At 39.4% G+C, this 18,494-nt stretch overlaps 1 protein-coding gene across 3 annotated transcripts in view; it reads right to left on the bottom strand.

The window, feature by feature from the left end:
- Positions 1 to 3,633: 3,633 nt before the first annotated feature.
- Positions 3,634 to 18,494, bottom strand: part of LOC114876664 (probable G-protein coupled receptor 158) — an 81,511-nt gene continuing 66,650 nt past the window's right edge. Inside the window, exons 9-15 of one of the 3 annotated variants that reach the window (XM_029188406.2) lie at positions 17,812 to 17,921; positions 14,320 to 14,534; positions 10,545 to 10,683; positions 9,679 to 9,784; positions 7,961 to 8,122; positions 5,404 to 5,638; positions 3,634 to 5,084 (exon numbers count right to left, since the gene is read on the bottom strand). In XM_029188406.2, coding sequence (XP_029044239.2) covers positions 4,768 to 5,084; positions 5,404 to 5,638; positions 7,961 to 8,122; positions 9,679 to 9,784; positions 10,545 to 10,683; positions 14,320 to 14,534; positions 17,812 to 17,921 — 1,284 coding nt within the window. In that variant the 3' untranslated portion in view covers positions 3,634 to 4,767. Of the gene's footprint in view, positions 5,085 to 5,403; positions 5,639 to 7,960; positions 8,420 to 8,495; positions 9,785 to 10,544; positions 10,684 to 14,319; positions 14,535 to 17,811; positions 17,922 to 18,494 lie in introns of those variants that run through there. The other 2 variants (XR_006830221.1, XR_006830222.1) reach the window with 2 other exon arrangements.

The following is an 18,494-nucleotide window of genomic DNA, read 5'->3' as shown; positions in this document are numbered from 1 at the left end:
CGGGCACGAGGCCAAGTGCCCACGCACAAGACCGAGGGATAGAAAGGCCGCGAGTTCAATTGGCGGCCGCGAGAGGGCTATGACCGGCGAGACCTACGACTGGCGAGGTCCTTTCTCGCAAGAGCGCGGGTCGCTGGAAGTTATTCAGCGAGCGGGTTAAAGGTCCTCTGGCCCGGCGAAAGCCACCAACCAAGGGAACCTTCTATGGCCACCGCGACGGCCTGGAACCGCCACTATTAGGACCGCGAATTATAAATACGAAGATCACCGCCGACCATGAATCATAGATGTAAAAACCGCGAAAACGTATAAATTTAAGAACTGCGAACTGTAACTATAAGACCGTGTAGGATTAGAGAACGCCTTTGCTAAATCCTACATAAAGCATGCATATTCAGTAAGGACTCCAGGCAATTCAGTTGGGTTGGCCCTTTCCTCCTTGGTCACACTGAACTACGGTTACAGTAGTAATAGTATTAGTAGCAGCAATATTAATAAAGGTCTTACCACCATTAGCATTGGAGGACCAGTACCGACCAGTAGCATGGGTAAATAGCACCGAGGGACCAGCGCTAGGAAGCTGGCACTATCAACTCCTACTGATGGACCAGCATCAGCAGGCAGCACCGTAGGGCCAGCGCTGGAGCATTCGTAATTAGTTTGCTATTCATAAAAGTTGGTCTTTGTTGGATTTTGTAAGAGCAAACATATCGGATAAACGAGCTGTGCTTGCAGAAACTTTTTAATCGTTTCTCTCCTCGTCCTATCTGAAATTTAGACACCAAATTACCAACGGGTTTATCCATTGCGAGTGTCTGCGGGTCTCTTTACAAGTTGAAAAGTGGGTAATCAGTTTATAAATATGAAAAAGTCTCGACACTGTCACCCCCGCAACCCTGAACTTCCCTTTTTCCCTCGACCTAGGAAGATTAATTCTATAGCATCTTCTGATGCAAAAAGCAGGAACAGCCTAAAGGGGATGTGCCTTGAGCTATCAAATATTGATATACTGGTTCTGTGAAGAACTTTGAGATGGTAACATGATAGATAACGATGTTGCTACCATAGTGCGCCAAAACTTTTTTCAAGGCATTATGGCTCATAATATCGGCAAAAGTGAAGAAATTAAATCTTTAGCTTTGTTTGACGCGTCAAATTGGCGTATAATTAAAGTGTCCTGAATGTAATCGCCAAGTTTCCTAGTCTTCCTCCAGTTTTCGCTAATTGTTTGTTAACTGTGTCCGACAGCGGACGGTCTGTATTCATTTACACCCCAACAAGTTTCATGCACCAGTTAAAGGAACCGAGTACGTTACATAATTTAACAGTTTCTTGGATTCGAAAGCACGCCCCAAAGTGCTTTTCAATTCAGGAAACTGTACCTGGGAACAATTGTACAAGTTGCTCCTTTACCAACAGCTTGGCTAATGTTACTACTATAGTTTCTTCGGCGTATAACTCAAGCGTCATTGTTCCTTTCTCTGCTACAGAAATATCTATAAAAAATTCAGAGACAATCAATGTTACAAAATTAACCTTTTCCGTAGAGAAAGTTTTGTTTCCGTTGTGTCGCCAGAGACATCGGTACAAGGCGAACTAATATCGTCCAATTAGAAGGCTAACGAACCATGCTGGTTCACAGAGGAGCGTCAATTAGTCGGTTAATATTGGCACACGTTTGTTTCCTAACGATCCATGAATCCAGTTTATCGAAACTGCGTGGTAGATGGCGACACTGTCGCGGAGAAATTAGCGCGGCCATGCTGCGCTCGATGGCGTCAAGGAATTTCAGGCATACGACGCGTAGATTATTAACGCACGATACGCGGTCACGAATGAATTATTTGCCGTGCCGTCATTACGATCTGATTCTGGCAACGCGGATTGTTGTTAATTAATGGCTGCGACTTGATATATTCGCCGCTAGCGCCACCATACTGTCCTTTATGCAACCGTTCCATCGACGAATTGAATTAACGAAGTTGCAATGCGTACAGTTAATTTGAAACAGTTATCTATGCTGTGGGACGATAATTAATTTAGACAGGGACAAATTTCGCGTCCGTAGGTATATTGCAAGTTTAATTAATGCTTGTAACCAGTCCCCGTAGCGCACCTAACCTAGAAACATATTCCTCGTTAGGATGCAAATTATGCAGTATCCCTTAGGACCGAGGACATCTTGTCAAATATGTACAAGGTGGCGCAATTGCAGATGGCCTCGTTTTCCTCGAAACAATAAGTCCCAAGGTACCCAATGTTGAAAGGCTAAGAAAATGAGGCGGCACCTAACCTAACCTTTCGGTATACTTTCCGTGGTCATTGCCCTCCGGTACGAAATTTTCCAGACTTTTAAGTAAAGTTAAGAAAATCTAAAAGTTTTTCTTCGTTTATTTATTTATTCACGTATTTATTCACTGACACGCTTGTCAGTTACAGACAAGGTTAGTGTCACATAAAATCGATTCTCTTAAAATCAACGTTACCCTAAAATGGAACTTATCCGACGACGGATCGTATAACAACAACATGTATGTATGTATTCTATACATTTTTAGACTTCTTCGTTTCGTTAAAGGATGAGAATTGAAATAATCTTGAGTGGCGAATAAAATTATTTCTCCTTTTGTTTTTCAATTTCCCATGAACGATTTATTTGAGATTAATTCATCGAAGAGGGTGAAATCAATTTTCGTGGATCACAGAAGCTTACCATCTCCCAGAAGATCGAGGCGATAGACCGATATGCATAATTAAATTTACGTGATAAGAGGAATTTCGTATAGTGTGGCGTTAATGAACGGCAATGTAAAAATTGTTTCTTAACAGATTTTACTATAAGTTTTAATACAATACTATAGAACATTAGCCTTTTTTAATTCCCTGCCATCAGCAACAATGCCCAGCTGAAAAATTAAATATCCATTTACTCGATATCCTATTACTTTTGCAGTACAATTGCAACAATTACCAATTAATTTTAATAAGTAATTTTATTCAGATCGATAGCCCCCTCCCCCAATGCTCTGACCCACGTCATCGCCGTCCATCAACGCCATGCGACGAAACGTATCATCACATGTGAATTATAACCTAAAAATGTCCGTGAGATCACTTAACGCACGATCTTAACAATAAAACCGATCGTTACGGTCTAATGGCAAATTCGCATGACGCATTTATTTACAAACGTATATTTACAACAGGTGGATTGATATGAGAGAAAAAGATAGAGAGACAGATGGCGCCCCTCTACTCACTCGATCTATAGATCGTCTCTTAAGTCTTTTTTTTTTTTTTTTTACAAAATCGACTTAACAATATACGGCAGAAGACTTCGAATAAGCATCTAACGGCAATATTTACAGAAAGCTTCGCGAGGTTCGACCGATCACTTTCGTAGCTGATGAACGAGTGTGTCCCAGATAAAACTTCGACCTCGAAGTGATAGACGAAAATATTGCGAAATTGCTAAATTCATATGGAACGAGATTAATTTTAAATTAGGTAACGTTCGGACGATGAGAAAAAAGTTTGTGAGCCGGTGAAATTAAGTGGACGTGGTCCAATGCGAAATTGAAAAGTTTTTAATTAACGGGTTAAAAGTACGTGGAAAAATTGAAAATTTAAATATTCCTTGCAGACATTTGTGAAATTTATTGTGAACATTTATTCATGATCGAATTCAGCGACTAACAATTGATTTCGAATCGATAGCAAACTTTTCCTGTCAATATTTATTCATGACTGGAAAAGTTACCGCAGACCAGAGAAGTTTTAATGAAAACAAGAGAAGCCTATTCTATCTGGGACGGTATCAGTGATGCATATTTATGAGAATGGTGCATCTGAATAGACTTTGCAAGTTTCTTTCCACCTTCGAAATCGTATTTTTCTTCACACTACAGAGTTCGGCTCATTTCTCTACCGAATGTTCCTTATGTCTTCGTTTATCAGTTGAAAAATTGAAAATTTTTATACAACAGACGTCTAAGATACGTTATTCGTGGCTTTAGCTTTTCTTCTTTTCAATACGTTGAAAAGCAAAATCATGTTTGAAGAGATTTTATATTCTATCTCTCTCTGCTGAAATATCTTGTGCTACGTATACTGAGCGTTTCAAGAAAGTTTTATGCCACAAATGCTATAGATTCTTCATGAAAAAACAAACGATAAAGTTCTTTACCATTTTTCAATTCGTGGCTTAGTTGCTGACATATAAACAATTGAAGTTTGATGGTTATCTTGAATGTAGAGGCCATTTTGAATACGGCAGCCATGTTTTAATATGGCGGCCAATATGGACGTCCAATTTTCAATTGCTTGTATCTCAAAAACTAAGTCACGGATTGAAAAATGGTAAAGGACTTTTCGATTTGTTTTTTAGCGAAGAATCCACAGTATCAATGGCATATAATTTTTTTTTTAAGAATTATGTACTTTCTAAGATTTTTCTTGATCAAGTACATCATTAATTACTGCATACAAGGAAGTATTATATCACAACTTTCCTCTTAGGTGATCAAAACGATCGAAACCTTTCAAGGAAATTTGTATTTTTACAATTCGACAACCTGCATTCATGAATATTTAAGTCTGTAGTTGCTATATAAGTTTTTTTTCAATCACTGAGAAAAGAACCGAATCTAAACTTCTCCTAAAACAAAATTTCTCCTTACCCAAATTTCACTTTACTTCATCGTACCTTTTGAAATTGTACCTAGAAGACTATAATTGAAACAGTTCACAGGAACACACTTGATCATCTTAAACGGTGACCTCTTCGGAGAACCTGCTCTTGTCATCCAAGTTGATGACAATGGCGTGTGTCCTCGCGTGGCCGGATTTGCTTTTGCTCTTGTCTTTTTTATCGCTCTCCTTCTCATCGAGCTTCGTCTCCGTCCCGATGTCCTCTGTGGTGGTCGCTTTACCAGAAGTGGAAACCGCCACGTCGTTGGTCCTCCTGGCCTTCTTCGACTCCACGGACACCAGTACTTCGGCGTCCTTAGAGGATCCTTGATCCTTACTCTTGATCCCGTTCTTCTCTATACATGCCTGGCACCTCTTCTCTTTGGTATCCCCACCTGGAGATTCGCCAGGTGTTTCGAATGTGGGATGGTTAAATGATGAAGATGGTTTTGTTGCTGAGTAGTGAATGGTCTTCTTCGTGAAGGATCAGTGTAGACGTGTTGAAGTGTTTGGCAATTAAAGGATTTTGGAAGTTTTTCTGATTGGTTTTTTACATTTCTAGGTCTCTCTTTTAACATTGTTTCGGCCAAAGTAAATTTTTCATAGATTTTCTAATTAGGATCTTTCTATTCATGATGTACGTTGTAGTGTAATTCGGATGATTGGTCCAATTGTAAATGAGCATGAACATAAATGGACTGATCTCTGACTTACCTTTCTCGTCGCTCTTATAAGGTTCTCCGACCTCCGTTTCAGCGATTGCTGTGGATCCGTTCAGATCGTTCAGTCTCATACTTGAAGAGATCGCCTGGATGGTGGACACCTGGGTCTCAGCACGATTGGCAGCCTCCTGCATTGCTGCCAGTTTGTTCACCAAATGGTGGTTCCCAAGTAGAACGTTCTTCTCTTTCAGTACTTCCAACTGGTTGATGAAACGTCGAAACTCTTCCTGAAACATTTCAGAGAGGAAGGAATAGATTAGTAAGGGATGGGACCAGATGCTAGGGGATTCTAGTGACGTTTAGTGAATCACTAGCTGACAAACACATCAGATACAAATGATTTACAAATAGCATATTTCAAACGGTTTACAATCAATAATGAATGCAAACACGAACCAGGCATTATCGAACGATTATTAATTAACAATATAGTCACCAACTGGTTACGTCTTGTTGATCTTGCACATTTTCATAATTATGGATACAACAGATTACCCTTAATTGCTTCGCCATTGATTCAAACATCGTGCTGTTAGTTCGTACGATAATTAAACGCAATCAACGGCCCACAGATAAATGTATGGTTTTGTCGATAACGTCACTCAAACGTGACATTACAGAGATATGAAATGTTTGACAAAATTGTAACATGAAAATATTTAAAAATGTTTTTGAATTTTTTTTTTTTAGGTAAAAATAAACGAAGCGCCATTAAAAATAATCGTTTGATTTCATGGGGAGTCACGTAAAGGGGAGGCTTAAAGGAAATCCGCTTAACAAGCAGATCTTCCTAATGAAGTTTCCAAAAGGTGCTTAAGGTGACCATGAAGGTTGAGCTGATAAACCTAGGCTAATGCTAATTAAAAGACTGGATTCTGCATCCCTTGTTTTATTTGTTAATAACGAATAAAGTCTTTCCTATCTTCAATGCAACATTAAAAGAAAAATGACTAATGATCGTGTTTTATAGGTTATCTCAAAAATGAATTTTCATAACTATCAGCCATCTTCAAAAATCAAGAGACACCTAACATAAAAAATTATTCAAATACTGTAAAATGTTTTCAAGAGAATATTTCAGAGAACGTTTATTTACATTGATCTTTCCCAAGCAGCTTTAATTTAAAATAAAAAGTTAAACGTATATGTATACGCTAGTGTCCCTAAAAAAAAAGAATACGATTTACCCTCGAAAGTGACTATATACGAAACGAAGAAGAAAGTTTAATTAAAGTTTGACCATTCTACGAATACCATTTACTTTGTTATGTTTCGACATTCGAGTAAAGAGATTATTCAGCGTTATCTAACCTTAAAACAGAAAATAATTCCACAGAACAATACTCCACTGGAAGGTTAATTAGTTCATTATAAACAAATTATTGCAATGAGAGAAGCAAAAGAACTCGTTCTTTGTTTAATGTCGATGGATTAAAAGTTGAGGCTTAACCAGCGTTACCTAACCTCAAACAATGAATATTGTAATGGAAGAAAAAAAAGAGACTTTGTTTTTCATTTAATCTCTACCAAGTGAAAGTGATTGAAAAGTTGGTCGATCGACGAAAAACTAGTCTCTCGGTCTATCATCGGCAGTCGAATGTCAAAGCATGAGGTTTCAGTTAAATCCCTCTTTTTTCTGCGTTTCACCGACCGTATCTTTCAGGTCGATGCAATTTTCCAGGCTTTTTGCCACCGGCCTGGCAATCTTTGCCGCCCTAAAAGCCTCGAGGATGACATTTGTTCTCTTGCTCGGCCTTTATCGTGCGATCCCTTTTGTCAAAACTAATGCAACCAGAACTGAAATGCCTCGTACACGTCTGGTCGGTCGTTGAAAGCCGATTCCCTGAACCACGATCGGGATTTAGGAGGCTAGGTTTTAATCGATCCGTCCTAACCTTAAAATTTCCCATCGAACAATTAATTTCTAAATTTGGTAATAAAGTAAATCTATGGATGGGTCAAAATAACCCTGCATCCATTACGAAGGTTTAAAAAATCCCAGAATATTTCGGATATAATTTTTTCAGGTTAGGTTGGTTCATGTCGTCCGTAAGTTTCTAAAGGGATTACAATGAGGGCCATTAGTAAATCGGCATCTCTAGCCCCGATATCGTAATTAACGCGCCACGCTGTTCAATTAATCGGCTTTTCGTACAATGGGTCAGGACGGTTCAATGACTATTAATCGGTATTTGCTTGCACGGTGTGCCAGCGATATATAGGGTGTCCCTGTGCACATGATAACCATGATTGATCTCGAACGAGTTCTTCCTTATCGGGAATTACGAAACATGAATGATCGTGTGGGAAACTCTGTCTACGTTTGTTCCAAGGACATTAATCATCTATTACGCCTTGTGGGTGCGGTTTTAAATCTATAGGACTAGTTCTTATGGAAGGAAGTTGAATTGGTCCTGGTCAGCCAAATATTGATTTCATGGTCCCTGTTTATTACTCAGCCCAATGGCGGAAGCATATGGCGCGAAACGTACTTGGACACTTTACGAGGGAAAAGCAAGAAATTGGCTGGTACGTAGAGGAGTTCTTACCGTCGCACCGTCGCTCTCGTCGGTGAAGTTTCCTTGCTGAAGAGATATCGAGTTCGTCTGGTTGCTAGTGCCCGCTGGGCGGCTGCTTTTTCCCAGAAATTTCCCGGTGGCTCCGAAGTGCTTCGAGTCGTCCTTGCCCCCGCTACGGAACACCACGTAGGCCTACATTAAACAGGCAAGTTTCAGTCTCGTCGACACTCGGTTTTTCGCGGGGATCCTCCGCCCTCGCCGAAATGGCGAAGTTTCGTTGTTCGAACTTCCGTCAGAAATCTGGCCAACGGCGGTAAGTTTGTTCGACCCCGTGTCCCGTGACCACATGGAAGCGAGAGACATACTTGGCTGGCTTTTACTAAAATCATAGTCCTTAATGTACACCGAGCCGTTCAAAGCCAGCTGCGATTTATGGATCATCCTGAATTGAACTCTGTGGAACATTTGCCTTGTCGAACAGTCAAAGTTCTACAGAGAAATGGCACATCAGCGAGCGAGGGAAAACCTGGAATCGTTTAGGTAGATAATAGAAGTACATCTTTACCGACGGATAAGCTGCTCTCATTGTTAACCGCTACAGAGGATTCCTCCGCAAATCAATCAGCAGATTGGTGCAGAAGACAGACGTTCCCCTTTTTGTAGCCCGTAAAGCTGCACCGGAGGAGCTCGGAGTAAAGTGAATTGAATGGAACCTCGTTTCTTCAGCGCCGTCCCTTTCAATATTCACCTATCTGATCAATAGTAAAATCCGTCTTAGTTTTTGCACCGAAGATTTATAAGATCAATCCTCGCTAAATCCTTGTCAAAATACAAAGGCGTTCCCAAATGTGCGCAGCAGCTATTAAGGCCTACGTGGGAGAACGTTGTTTTTTCAGCGACGGCCCAGGACTAAGTGGTCCAAGAAAAATGGCTGGCACTGTAGGTCAAATGAGAGATCAAGACTTTCTAAATTAAGGACCTTGGAGACCATTCGCCCTTTCAAAGCTTTTGTCCTCCACGGTGGACAGCGACTGACGTGCGTCGTAAATCCAAAGTCTAGCTAATACGACGTCACTTGGGGGACGTTTTCGGCACATTGACACCAAGGTTCTAGGAAACTTCCCCACAAAAACTCTCGCGACACTGATTCATTAACCCGGCTACCACCCCACAAAAAGTGGGATCAAAGGTACAGTGTAATCCGAACGATTCGTTGAAGTCAAAGAATCTGAATTAATCAGCCAAAGTTAAGTAGCAGCTTGCTGAACTTGAAGTCAAATTCACATTGATGCACTAATCGATAAGGCTACCACGTTCATCTAAACGATTGGGTAATACCTATCCTGGTCATTAGTAACACAGAAGTCTCTGAACCTAAGGGGTATTAATTGGGTTCATTTGTCAAATGGCAAAACATCCATATAATCCAAATTCTAGATCACAGCACTCGAACATTGTTCGGTTTAAACCGTGACCCGTGGGAAACCTGCCACGGGCCAGCGATTTTTCATCGCCGTCCTGCAGTGAAAATAAATTAGACAGCGGCTGTTCGACTAGTTTACAAGTTGCAACCCGGAAGAGGGTATGCGGGGGGCCACGCGCTGTTACCAGCTGATCAATATGCGCGCCGTGAAATAAATAAATTCCGCCGGTTGGCCGCAGACTTCAGGACCCGAGGATCCCACCGCCATTTGTCACGTCGTGGACCGCATGAAAACAGGGGAACGGGATCGATCCTCGCGTCTTACCTTGCTGCCAAATATGAGGCACAGCAGCAGCGTCACCGTAAGCTGAGTGTGACAGAAAAATATCACGTACAATAAATCCGGATTGGCCGGCGACTGCAAGAACAACCTGCAACGAGAAAGATTGCACGGGTGTGAACGGGCCTTTTACCGTATTTCTATCACCGGAGGTCTTGGCGAATGTTTCTTAAAAAGACCTTCGAATCGTCTTACGTCTATTTAGTGATAAATTTTCAACTTTTTTTGTTACATGCTTTGCTTAAGAGGGTCTTTCGTGTCTCAGAAAGAAATCAAAGCGATATACATAATAGTAATTGTCTGGGAGCTCAACTTCTTTTCCCATTTCAATTTTTCTGCCCGAATACCTCGTGGGCGCAATTAACGTTAAAGAACGCAATAGCGGTAAGAGGTTAGGTTAACGTTCCCTTGGCTCCAGCCAGGCGTAATAGGTGGTCCCGGGGAAAATGTAACCCTAACCTCTCATAAAACGTTCGGCTTAATTCGATACCGTTTCAAGCGGACGGCAAAGGATGCTGCTGCACTCTCCTAGCATTATTTATGCGAAACACGTGCGCCCCAAACCGTACCACAACCACTTCCGGCATTCCGCTCCAATTCGCGAGAAACGACCGCCGGCTATGGGCGGAATACATTATTGAAATTAACGATTCGTTAGGTGATCAGTGTTATATTTCTGATTTTTTGAAAGTAACCTATATTTCTGAAAGATTGCATTTCTAAATTTTAGATTATGCAGGACTAAAGTAGTTTTTAAAATGAAACAGATTGCAGAAACATGATACAATTCTTAATTAAGGTTAGGATGTATCTGATGAACCATCTTGTACAAAATGGCGGATAGTACTTACATGGAGACGTTGAGGAAGACTGACAGTAGAAATTCGTTGTAAATCGCCATCGAGATGAAACGGCTTTCGTTAAACTCTGACGGTGTTTTTCTCACCACGATGCATAATCTGATGCCCCATATCAGGAACATAACCTCCACTGCAACAAAATGAAGGCAATTTAGTTTTGCTTTTGGTTATACTCTAGGATGCTTTTTTTTTAGGATTTTCTAAAAATAACAAAGGTCTTTAATCATTGTCCTTATTAAAATACAATATTGTTGTATCTCTCATAACCTCTATATTTAATTTAATTTAGTCTCTCCGGTAAATTGAAATATATTTTTAAAAATTTTTGTTTTATTGATAGCATCAGCTTATCCGAATAAATTTCTCTGGAAGAAAATCTCTGGAAAGCATTTATCACGATCGATAATTATTCATGGAGCCAATTAGTCTAGATTTAACCTACCATTTCTAAGGGGGAATATTTTCCACGAGTTATTTATGACATTCAATAATTAGTAATGAGATCAATCAATTTATACCCAATCTGTTCTACCAGTCCTTCTGGCAGAACTTTCAAACCGAACAGATTTACTCTCTAATTTAGCTGCCATCATTTTCTTACTCTTTCCATTAATTTTATCGTGTATTATTTCTATTTTCTCCATTTATTATGGAATTTAACTGGTAAACAGATTTCAGTGACATTTTTACCTTTAGGACTTAGGACAATGGAGGATGATGCCTTTTTACTATCTGCCATTTTCAAAACTTATGTTTGCATGGACAAATAATTCTTTTTGCAATCGATTAATAGAAATGCCTCCCCCCATAAGATGTGTAGGACTCGGTATTTTAAAATCGAATATGGTGAATATCCTAAGGATTTTAATAGATACAGTTACTGTTGGGATTAAGGACTGTCCTTCATTGAAGACAAAGAGGTAAAGATGAATTTCAATTCTAAGAATGCTAAGGTGTGAGGGTTAATATCAGTCATAAATGGGGAATTTTAACAAGAATATGAGGAAGAGGAAATGTCCTGGAGGTACTGGTACATCCTATCGTAGTGCTTTTGTCAGATCGTTCTTCGAGGATTCTAGGTGGCACTACTATCGCATTATGCCGTCTGTCAGATAAAGGTATTAAGGAATAACTACATCCTTCCATGAGCAATTTGCCAGCGAGGAATTCTCAGTTAGTTTGATGTTTAATCCCAGGGATGAATAATACTGGGCCATCGGATTAGCAGGATTTTCAGGAATATCTTGATCAACGTACAATTATTTGAATCTTCACTTCTATAATTATTTTTATAAATTTGTAAGCTGACAATTATTACCCATTCCTTAATTTCTTAATTCAAATCTTTCCTTTCCCTTTGTTATATTTCTTCTAATAATCATCTTTAATAATGTAAAATTATATTTCCCATTCACACAGAGTTTATTACGAAAGGTCGTTCCATTTATTCCATTAGCCAGTTACCATTATTATAATCGAGAGGAAGAGAATCCACGGTTTATTTTCCCAGTGTAAATAACAGGAAGTTCGAATTGAAATTAAACAAACACTTTTCTCTATCGAAATAACATGTTTATTCATGGATAATTACCAGAAACTGGTGACGAATCAGAAGTAAATTAAAATTGTATAATTTCTCCAATGTTTCGGTGAGAAAGAAAATGATGGTAAACATTTCGTGACCGGATAAAAATTACATCGATACCATGATATTTGCACAAACAAACGTTTACGATCGTGTTTGGACTCGATGAAAGGGACATACATACATCGCGGATTTGTTCGATCCAGAAACAACACCAGCCACGAGTTTTAATCCTGGAAAAACGTGCATCACGTGTATCCAACTGTATTATCAACAAATTGTAAAAAAGAACAAGAAATGATAAGATGAAATTTCTAGCATCCTTCTGATGTTTTGTTGTAAATTTTCAAATATTTGTTAAAATAAAATTTTATAGGTAATTTCTGTTCCATTTTGTTTCTTTCTTTTTTTAAATTAAATTTGACGTTGAAATTATTGAAAGGAGACCGTCATTATTTATTGCAGCTTTCAGAAAACATTTTCAAACATGACTGCAGTTTCTCCCTTCATAAATTATTTGAGTACGAAACGTTGTTTCCATTTCAGTAAATGGTCCAACTCGATTAGATTACCAGCAGCAAAAATATTCGATGAACGTTGACTGGCTTGTTTTGTAAATTGATGGTGTCTAGCACAGATATGTCCAGCTTGAGTAAAGAATCGTGTTTCCAATGAATCGACTAAAATATACAGGGTGTCTCAAAGTACGAGGCTCCCTATTTTAATCTATCCATGCAGTTATCTTTCCAATTATTCTTAAAAAATATTTCACAAGCCGTACAATAGTAAAAGAAAGAGTGACATTTGATCCTTTCCTTCTTTCCCTTTAATTTAAGTTGTGAATCTTAAATTCCAAATTTTTCTATAAAGTATCTTGATTTTGAATTTCAGATATCTTGCGACTTTAAGTTTCGTGAATCTTGATGTCATTATCGAATGGAAATGTCGCTTTGATATACACTTTGATATCGGGTCATCTTAATCTCGGTCTGCTCGAAACGTATCCATCGATTGGACTGATATTCGAAAATCGAGTTTCCGTTGCTTGAAAAGACGTGAGAATATTGAGAGTCTCGCAATAATGGTTCTGATAAAACGTTAACCCTTTCATAGTGGAATCAAATAAGGACAGTTATCAGAGGTTAGGTTTTCCTTTCATGGTTCAGCAAGTAGGTGAACTACAGTCATTTTCTTTTCTATAAATCAATATATAATCATTTTTTATTATAATACCTACTCAAATAATTAAAAACTTTCAATGTGGATTTAGGTTAGGTTAATTTGTATGGGGGCCATTTTGTGACGTAAGCAATATGGTGGCTCACATAACCTCACAAATGTGTTCAAATATCCACAAATTCAAATAAAAGTAAAGGTTATAATTAAAAAGAATTAAGTTACATTTTGTATGGAAATAAATATTGTAGTTGAAACGTGGTAACAATATCTGGAGGAATCCTCATGAAAGCAATCCAATACGCAACAAGGAAAGCAAAAGAGACTATCAATATAACGAAGTAGAAACAAAAGCAGCATATAATTGAATACTAAAATAACACAACAAAAGCATCACACCTGCAGAAGAGAACGGTTTATATGAATGTCTGCCGGGAGCAATCTGATATTATTTCAGAACGTCGCATTTCCATGAAATTTAACACGAGTTTCGAGCTAATTAACAATTATTTCTCCTCGGAACTTATCGTTTCTGTCCATTCGCACCACGAATTTAATTAGTTCCCGGTGAATGGTAATGAAAGAAATCCTGCGTCTATAAATAAAAAATATCGTTTTTAAGTAAAATTGACAAACTCCAATGAAATTCTTTTTTTCGAGGGACACATATCCGTCTATTTTATTGGATAAAGGTTAAGGTGATCGAGTGCTGGGAATAAAGCCAGAAATTTTAACAAATAGAAGCTTTCACGAGCTCTCAGTTGGCTCGTGTCCAAAGCAGAAATTCTCTTCTGTTCGTGCACGAATTTTTGTTGTTGCAAATTTTGGGGAAAAAACTTTTTTCGAGGTTCGTGAAATGAATCAAGAATTGTAAGTGGTGCAGTAGTTCTCAGTTTATGTGAAATCTTAGGTAAGTTTATGATGAAAGTGGTTTGACGAGAATCCCCCCCCCCCCGACCACTAGTTATAAATTAAAAAAAAAATAGAGCAATATAAATCACTCACGTGTGGTGAAACTGTGATCCCACCAGTCGGTTCGGCAGAGATAAGCCTTCAGATCATCAGCCGTTCGTGCAACTATCACCACAGGTGGTGCGACCAGGGTACGGATGCTCAGGAACACGCTGAATATCATCACGATGACCCCCAGCCGCTTCAGTAGGCTGCCATCAGTTATTTTCACCGCCTTGGCCGATTTCACCCTAAATATCACCGATATGCTGAAAGCAAAAGACCAGGGACCATTGGGTGAGAAGAGGCTGAATGGGATTCAGTGGTCCTAGTTACTTTAAAGATCTAGGGGTCCCTAGCGGTTAGTTCCACAGTGGAACAGCCACTCTATGAAGCTGAAACAACATAGAAGCTATAAAGAAATTCAATTTTCTGAATATAGAGACCGAAGCGGGTCAATTGTCTACTATAATTCAATGTTGTCCCCTCAGGAAACAAGGAGGAGACTCAGCGGGCTACACCTCTCCCCCTGTCCAGTAGTATCCCCGAGGGATGCATCATCTTCAGAAATGAAATCTCCTCGATCAAAGTGAAGCACACCCGTGGCAATAAAAGAAGGTAGCTACGAATCAAAAAAGTTTACTTCGCCAGTCAGAGAGCCGCAGAAAAGGGCCATCCATCCCTCGGGTAATGGTCTTAGCATCCATTTAATGTCGTGCCTATTAGCGAGGATACCATATAGATGAATTTACGTAATGAACTTGGCGAACTCTTAATACAGCTTAAGAACCTTCTCTGAATCGCGCCAAACATTTTGGCCTGAACTTTATCTAGGTAATCTTTAACTAGTCGAGGAAACAGTTAACTTTGAGACCGGAGGTCTTTATACGAATGCGAGGCGGACAGGCTTTCATCCTTTGTCCTTTAATCTCAAGGACCATCGACGTTTCGATGTCGCGGAGGCAGAAAAAGATCCTTTGAACGAGCATCCAGCACTCGGTGAATGGAAACGTTGCTTTGACCCGGGGGTCCGTGTCCTGGACTTGTTGAGTCACTTGTTAACATGGTCGCAAGCAGTCGGATGTCGATAATGTTCCTAGACCAAGAGGGACCTGAAAGTTTCGACACAGTCACCCAGGGCGTTGGAGATGTCTCTGTGCTATATCAGGCTGAGCGCACAATGCGAAGTGTCAGCATCTGATTGGCAAACAAGCATCGAGCAATCATCGTGCTGAAGCACCAATCATCAGTCCAATCAAAATCACCTTCAAATTTACACCTGGACCGCGACTATTCATCGATCGCTCGTCGGGGATTAGGGACATCGTTCATCCGTCGTGGATTTATTGATCCTGACTTCGCGCAGACAGCCGATTGATGAAAAGGCACAGGGCAAAACAGTCTCAGATTGCATCCCTAACTAGTGATCATTGATTACTCGGACAATACACACTATTGGCCTGGGAACCGTTCATCTGCCTATGGTATCGCTCTACAATTACGCGTGTACCACCGGCTGACCTGGTTGCCTTGCCCGCTCGAAACAGCACTTCGACCGATTAAGGAGTTACCATGAGAAGTTGTTGACAGGCGGGAAAAGTTTGGACGTCCCTCTTGGAATTCCTGTGATCTCCAACCGTAGATCGAAGTGCCTTTGACGTTGGGTACCGGTTTCACGTTCCCCAAGGATCAATCAATTTCCTATAGGACTTCTGACAGTTTATCGTTGTTCACCTGACTTTGGCCAACTTTTCCTAAAGACTGTTCAGTGTCTGACATTGAAATAAGAGGAAGAAGGAATAGATGGTACTTCGGTTAAGAATTTTCAGGGGTTCTTAGGTCAAACTGATCGATCTTCGTTGAAGACCGCACTCTTTAGTCATAAAACAGAAATAAAGAAGGGTAGAAACTGACGGATTCACGAAAAGGTATACATATCGAAAATTTTATGGATGGTTATGGATTTTACAACGAATTTTCCATCACGAGGGGAAATTTTCCACGGCTCAGAAGAACTTTCCAAAATCCAGGAGCATTTTCCATGACTCAAGAGAATTTTTCCACGATTTGGAAAAATTTTCAAAGACTTTTAAGAGCTTTCCATGGCTCAAAGAAATTTTCCTCGACTCAGGAAAATTTTCCACGACTTAAAAGAATTTTCCAGGGCGCGGAAGAGATTTTTCGATGACTCAGAGAGATTTCCTCATGACTAAAAAAGATTTCCATACTTCTGTCCACTGGGTCACTGCGAAACAAACGTTTCCAACGGCCTGTACTGGCCTGTGCCCTTCCTCTTCCTGTTCTTTCGCGTCCAATAGATTTTTCAATGATAAACCAGGCTGAGATGCATAGAACGAGGTCAAAAGTTTTCAGCGATCGTTGGTCAATGAGTGTGTAACTCCCCGCTTCTCGTCTTTCTTCGTCCCTTCCCACGAGATCCCTATTTTCGAGTAGTTGCAGGATTTCCGGCGATGCGCAGATTCCAGGACAAAGATTGCCCACGACTTTCATCCCCTAGTCTCTCTCGTCGACCACCCCTCCGTCCCACCGCTCTTCGCTCTTTGTCAGTTGAATACAAGAGAAAAAAACTTCGTTCCAGTTTCGACCCTCGAATCCGTTAGCCAGTTAGACCGATGCTCTCGTTTCAACGAGTAAAGCTTTGGGCCAAGCACACGTCCTCCCCTTTGCCACGTTTCCTGCCCACCGCTCGCACGATAAATCCCTTTCCTAACTTAATACATTTATTTATTTAACGGAAATGTGAGGATTTCCGAGCGCAGAATCCGTAACTACTACGGTGTAAATGTTTGCTCTGTATTTGAAACTGATTTAATTAATAATGCTTCTTTTTCAGCTAGGTTTGGGGGTGGAATATGTTGGCTGAAATTTTTATACAACTCTGGGGACCATCCTGACGAAGATAGAATTTGAATGATCATTTATGTAGGATGACAGTGGCGTTGAGGAATAATTGATGTAGCAAGTTTTGGAAAAAACCTTCAGAGTTTTGGAAAATACTTGGAAATTATAGTGGATAGTCTTAGAGAATGGAAAAATCATTACAGAAATGTTTTACATCATGGAAAAGTTTTCTAAGTTATAGAAAAATCCCTTTAAGCCATGGAAAGCCTTTCCACAACATAGGAAAATCTTTTTAAGTTATGGAAAATCTTTAGGAAAATCACAAAGAAATTTTCCATCTCAAAAATTGATATCAAAATTCATAAAAGTCTTTTAAAACAATATAATTATTTACAATAGTACCAAATATTTCTAACACCCAGCAATAAATTTTCCACTGAATCATGGAAAATGATTGAAAATTTCTCTAAAATTGCTGAGTTAATTTACAGGGTAGAATTTCATTTTCTCAATATGGAAACACTATGAAACGCATACATTCATAATGGCCCTTAGCACGTAATAACACTTGTTCCTCTTCAAGGTCTCTGACGTAAGATTTTCATTTGTTAAGCAAACAGGGCTTGCTCGAAATTTTCGAGTGCAAAGTTAAACAACATTTGAAACGACATTACTCTTACTCACCGCCAAGTTTTGAGCATTAACGCGCCGTAGGTGAGGGAGAATCCAATTTCTCGCAGCCATACTCGTACCGTACACGTTATAACGTTTGGACGGGGGTACATTACTATCGTCTGAAACAAATAAATTGCTTTAAGTTCGCACCCTCTTTTTTTCTATCGTAGTCAACGTGTTACACGCACAACGGATAAATTTGATTTGCCAAGAAATAAAGTTTCTTCTTGCCAGTGCAAAATTTCTAACAATATCGATACAGGTGTTCCAACATCGCAAGAAAAACATCCACTTCCAAGTACAACTTGCGTCAAGAATAAAACTAATATCCTCGGACTCTAACTTTCTATATTTTTCTTTTATCGATTTCCGTTCAAACACGGCAAATATTATAGTTATTTTCTTGAAGTAACACGAGAAATTGAAAATTAATTAAATTTAGAGGGAGGCAAGTGAAAATAAATCATATATTTTCTAAGTGATTTTTATAAATTTTTAATCCTTGATAATTAATTGGATAAATAGGGATATGTTAAATTCCAATTCACCAGTTACGGGTTGAATCAAGTAATCCCTGTTTATACACGGTTCGAATAATTTAGGGAATTGCGTAAAGAGGAGCAGAGTGAAACATCAATAACACTAGAAATTATAAACTAAAATGGATGCTGTACAAATATTGTGGAATTAAA

The sequence above is a fragment of the Osmia bicornis genome, chromosome 16 (assembly GCF_907164935.1).
Source record: "Osmia bicornis bicornis chromosome 16, iOsmBic2.1, whole genome shotgun sequence".
NCBI classification, from domain to species: domain Eukaryota; kingdom Metazoa; phylum Arthropoda; class Insecta; order Hymenoptera; family Megachilidae; genus Osmia; species Osmia bicornis.
Note: the sequence above shows the minus strand (reverse complement) of the source record. Positions and strands in the feature narration are given on the sequence as shown.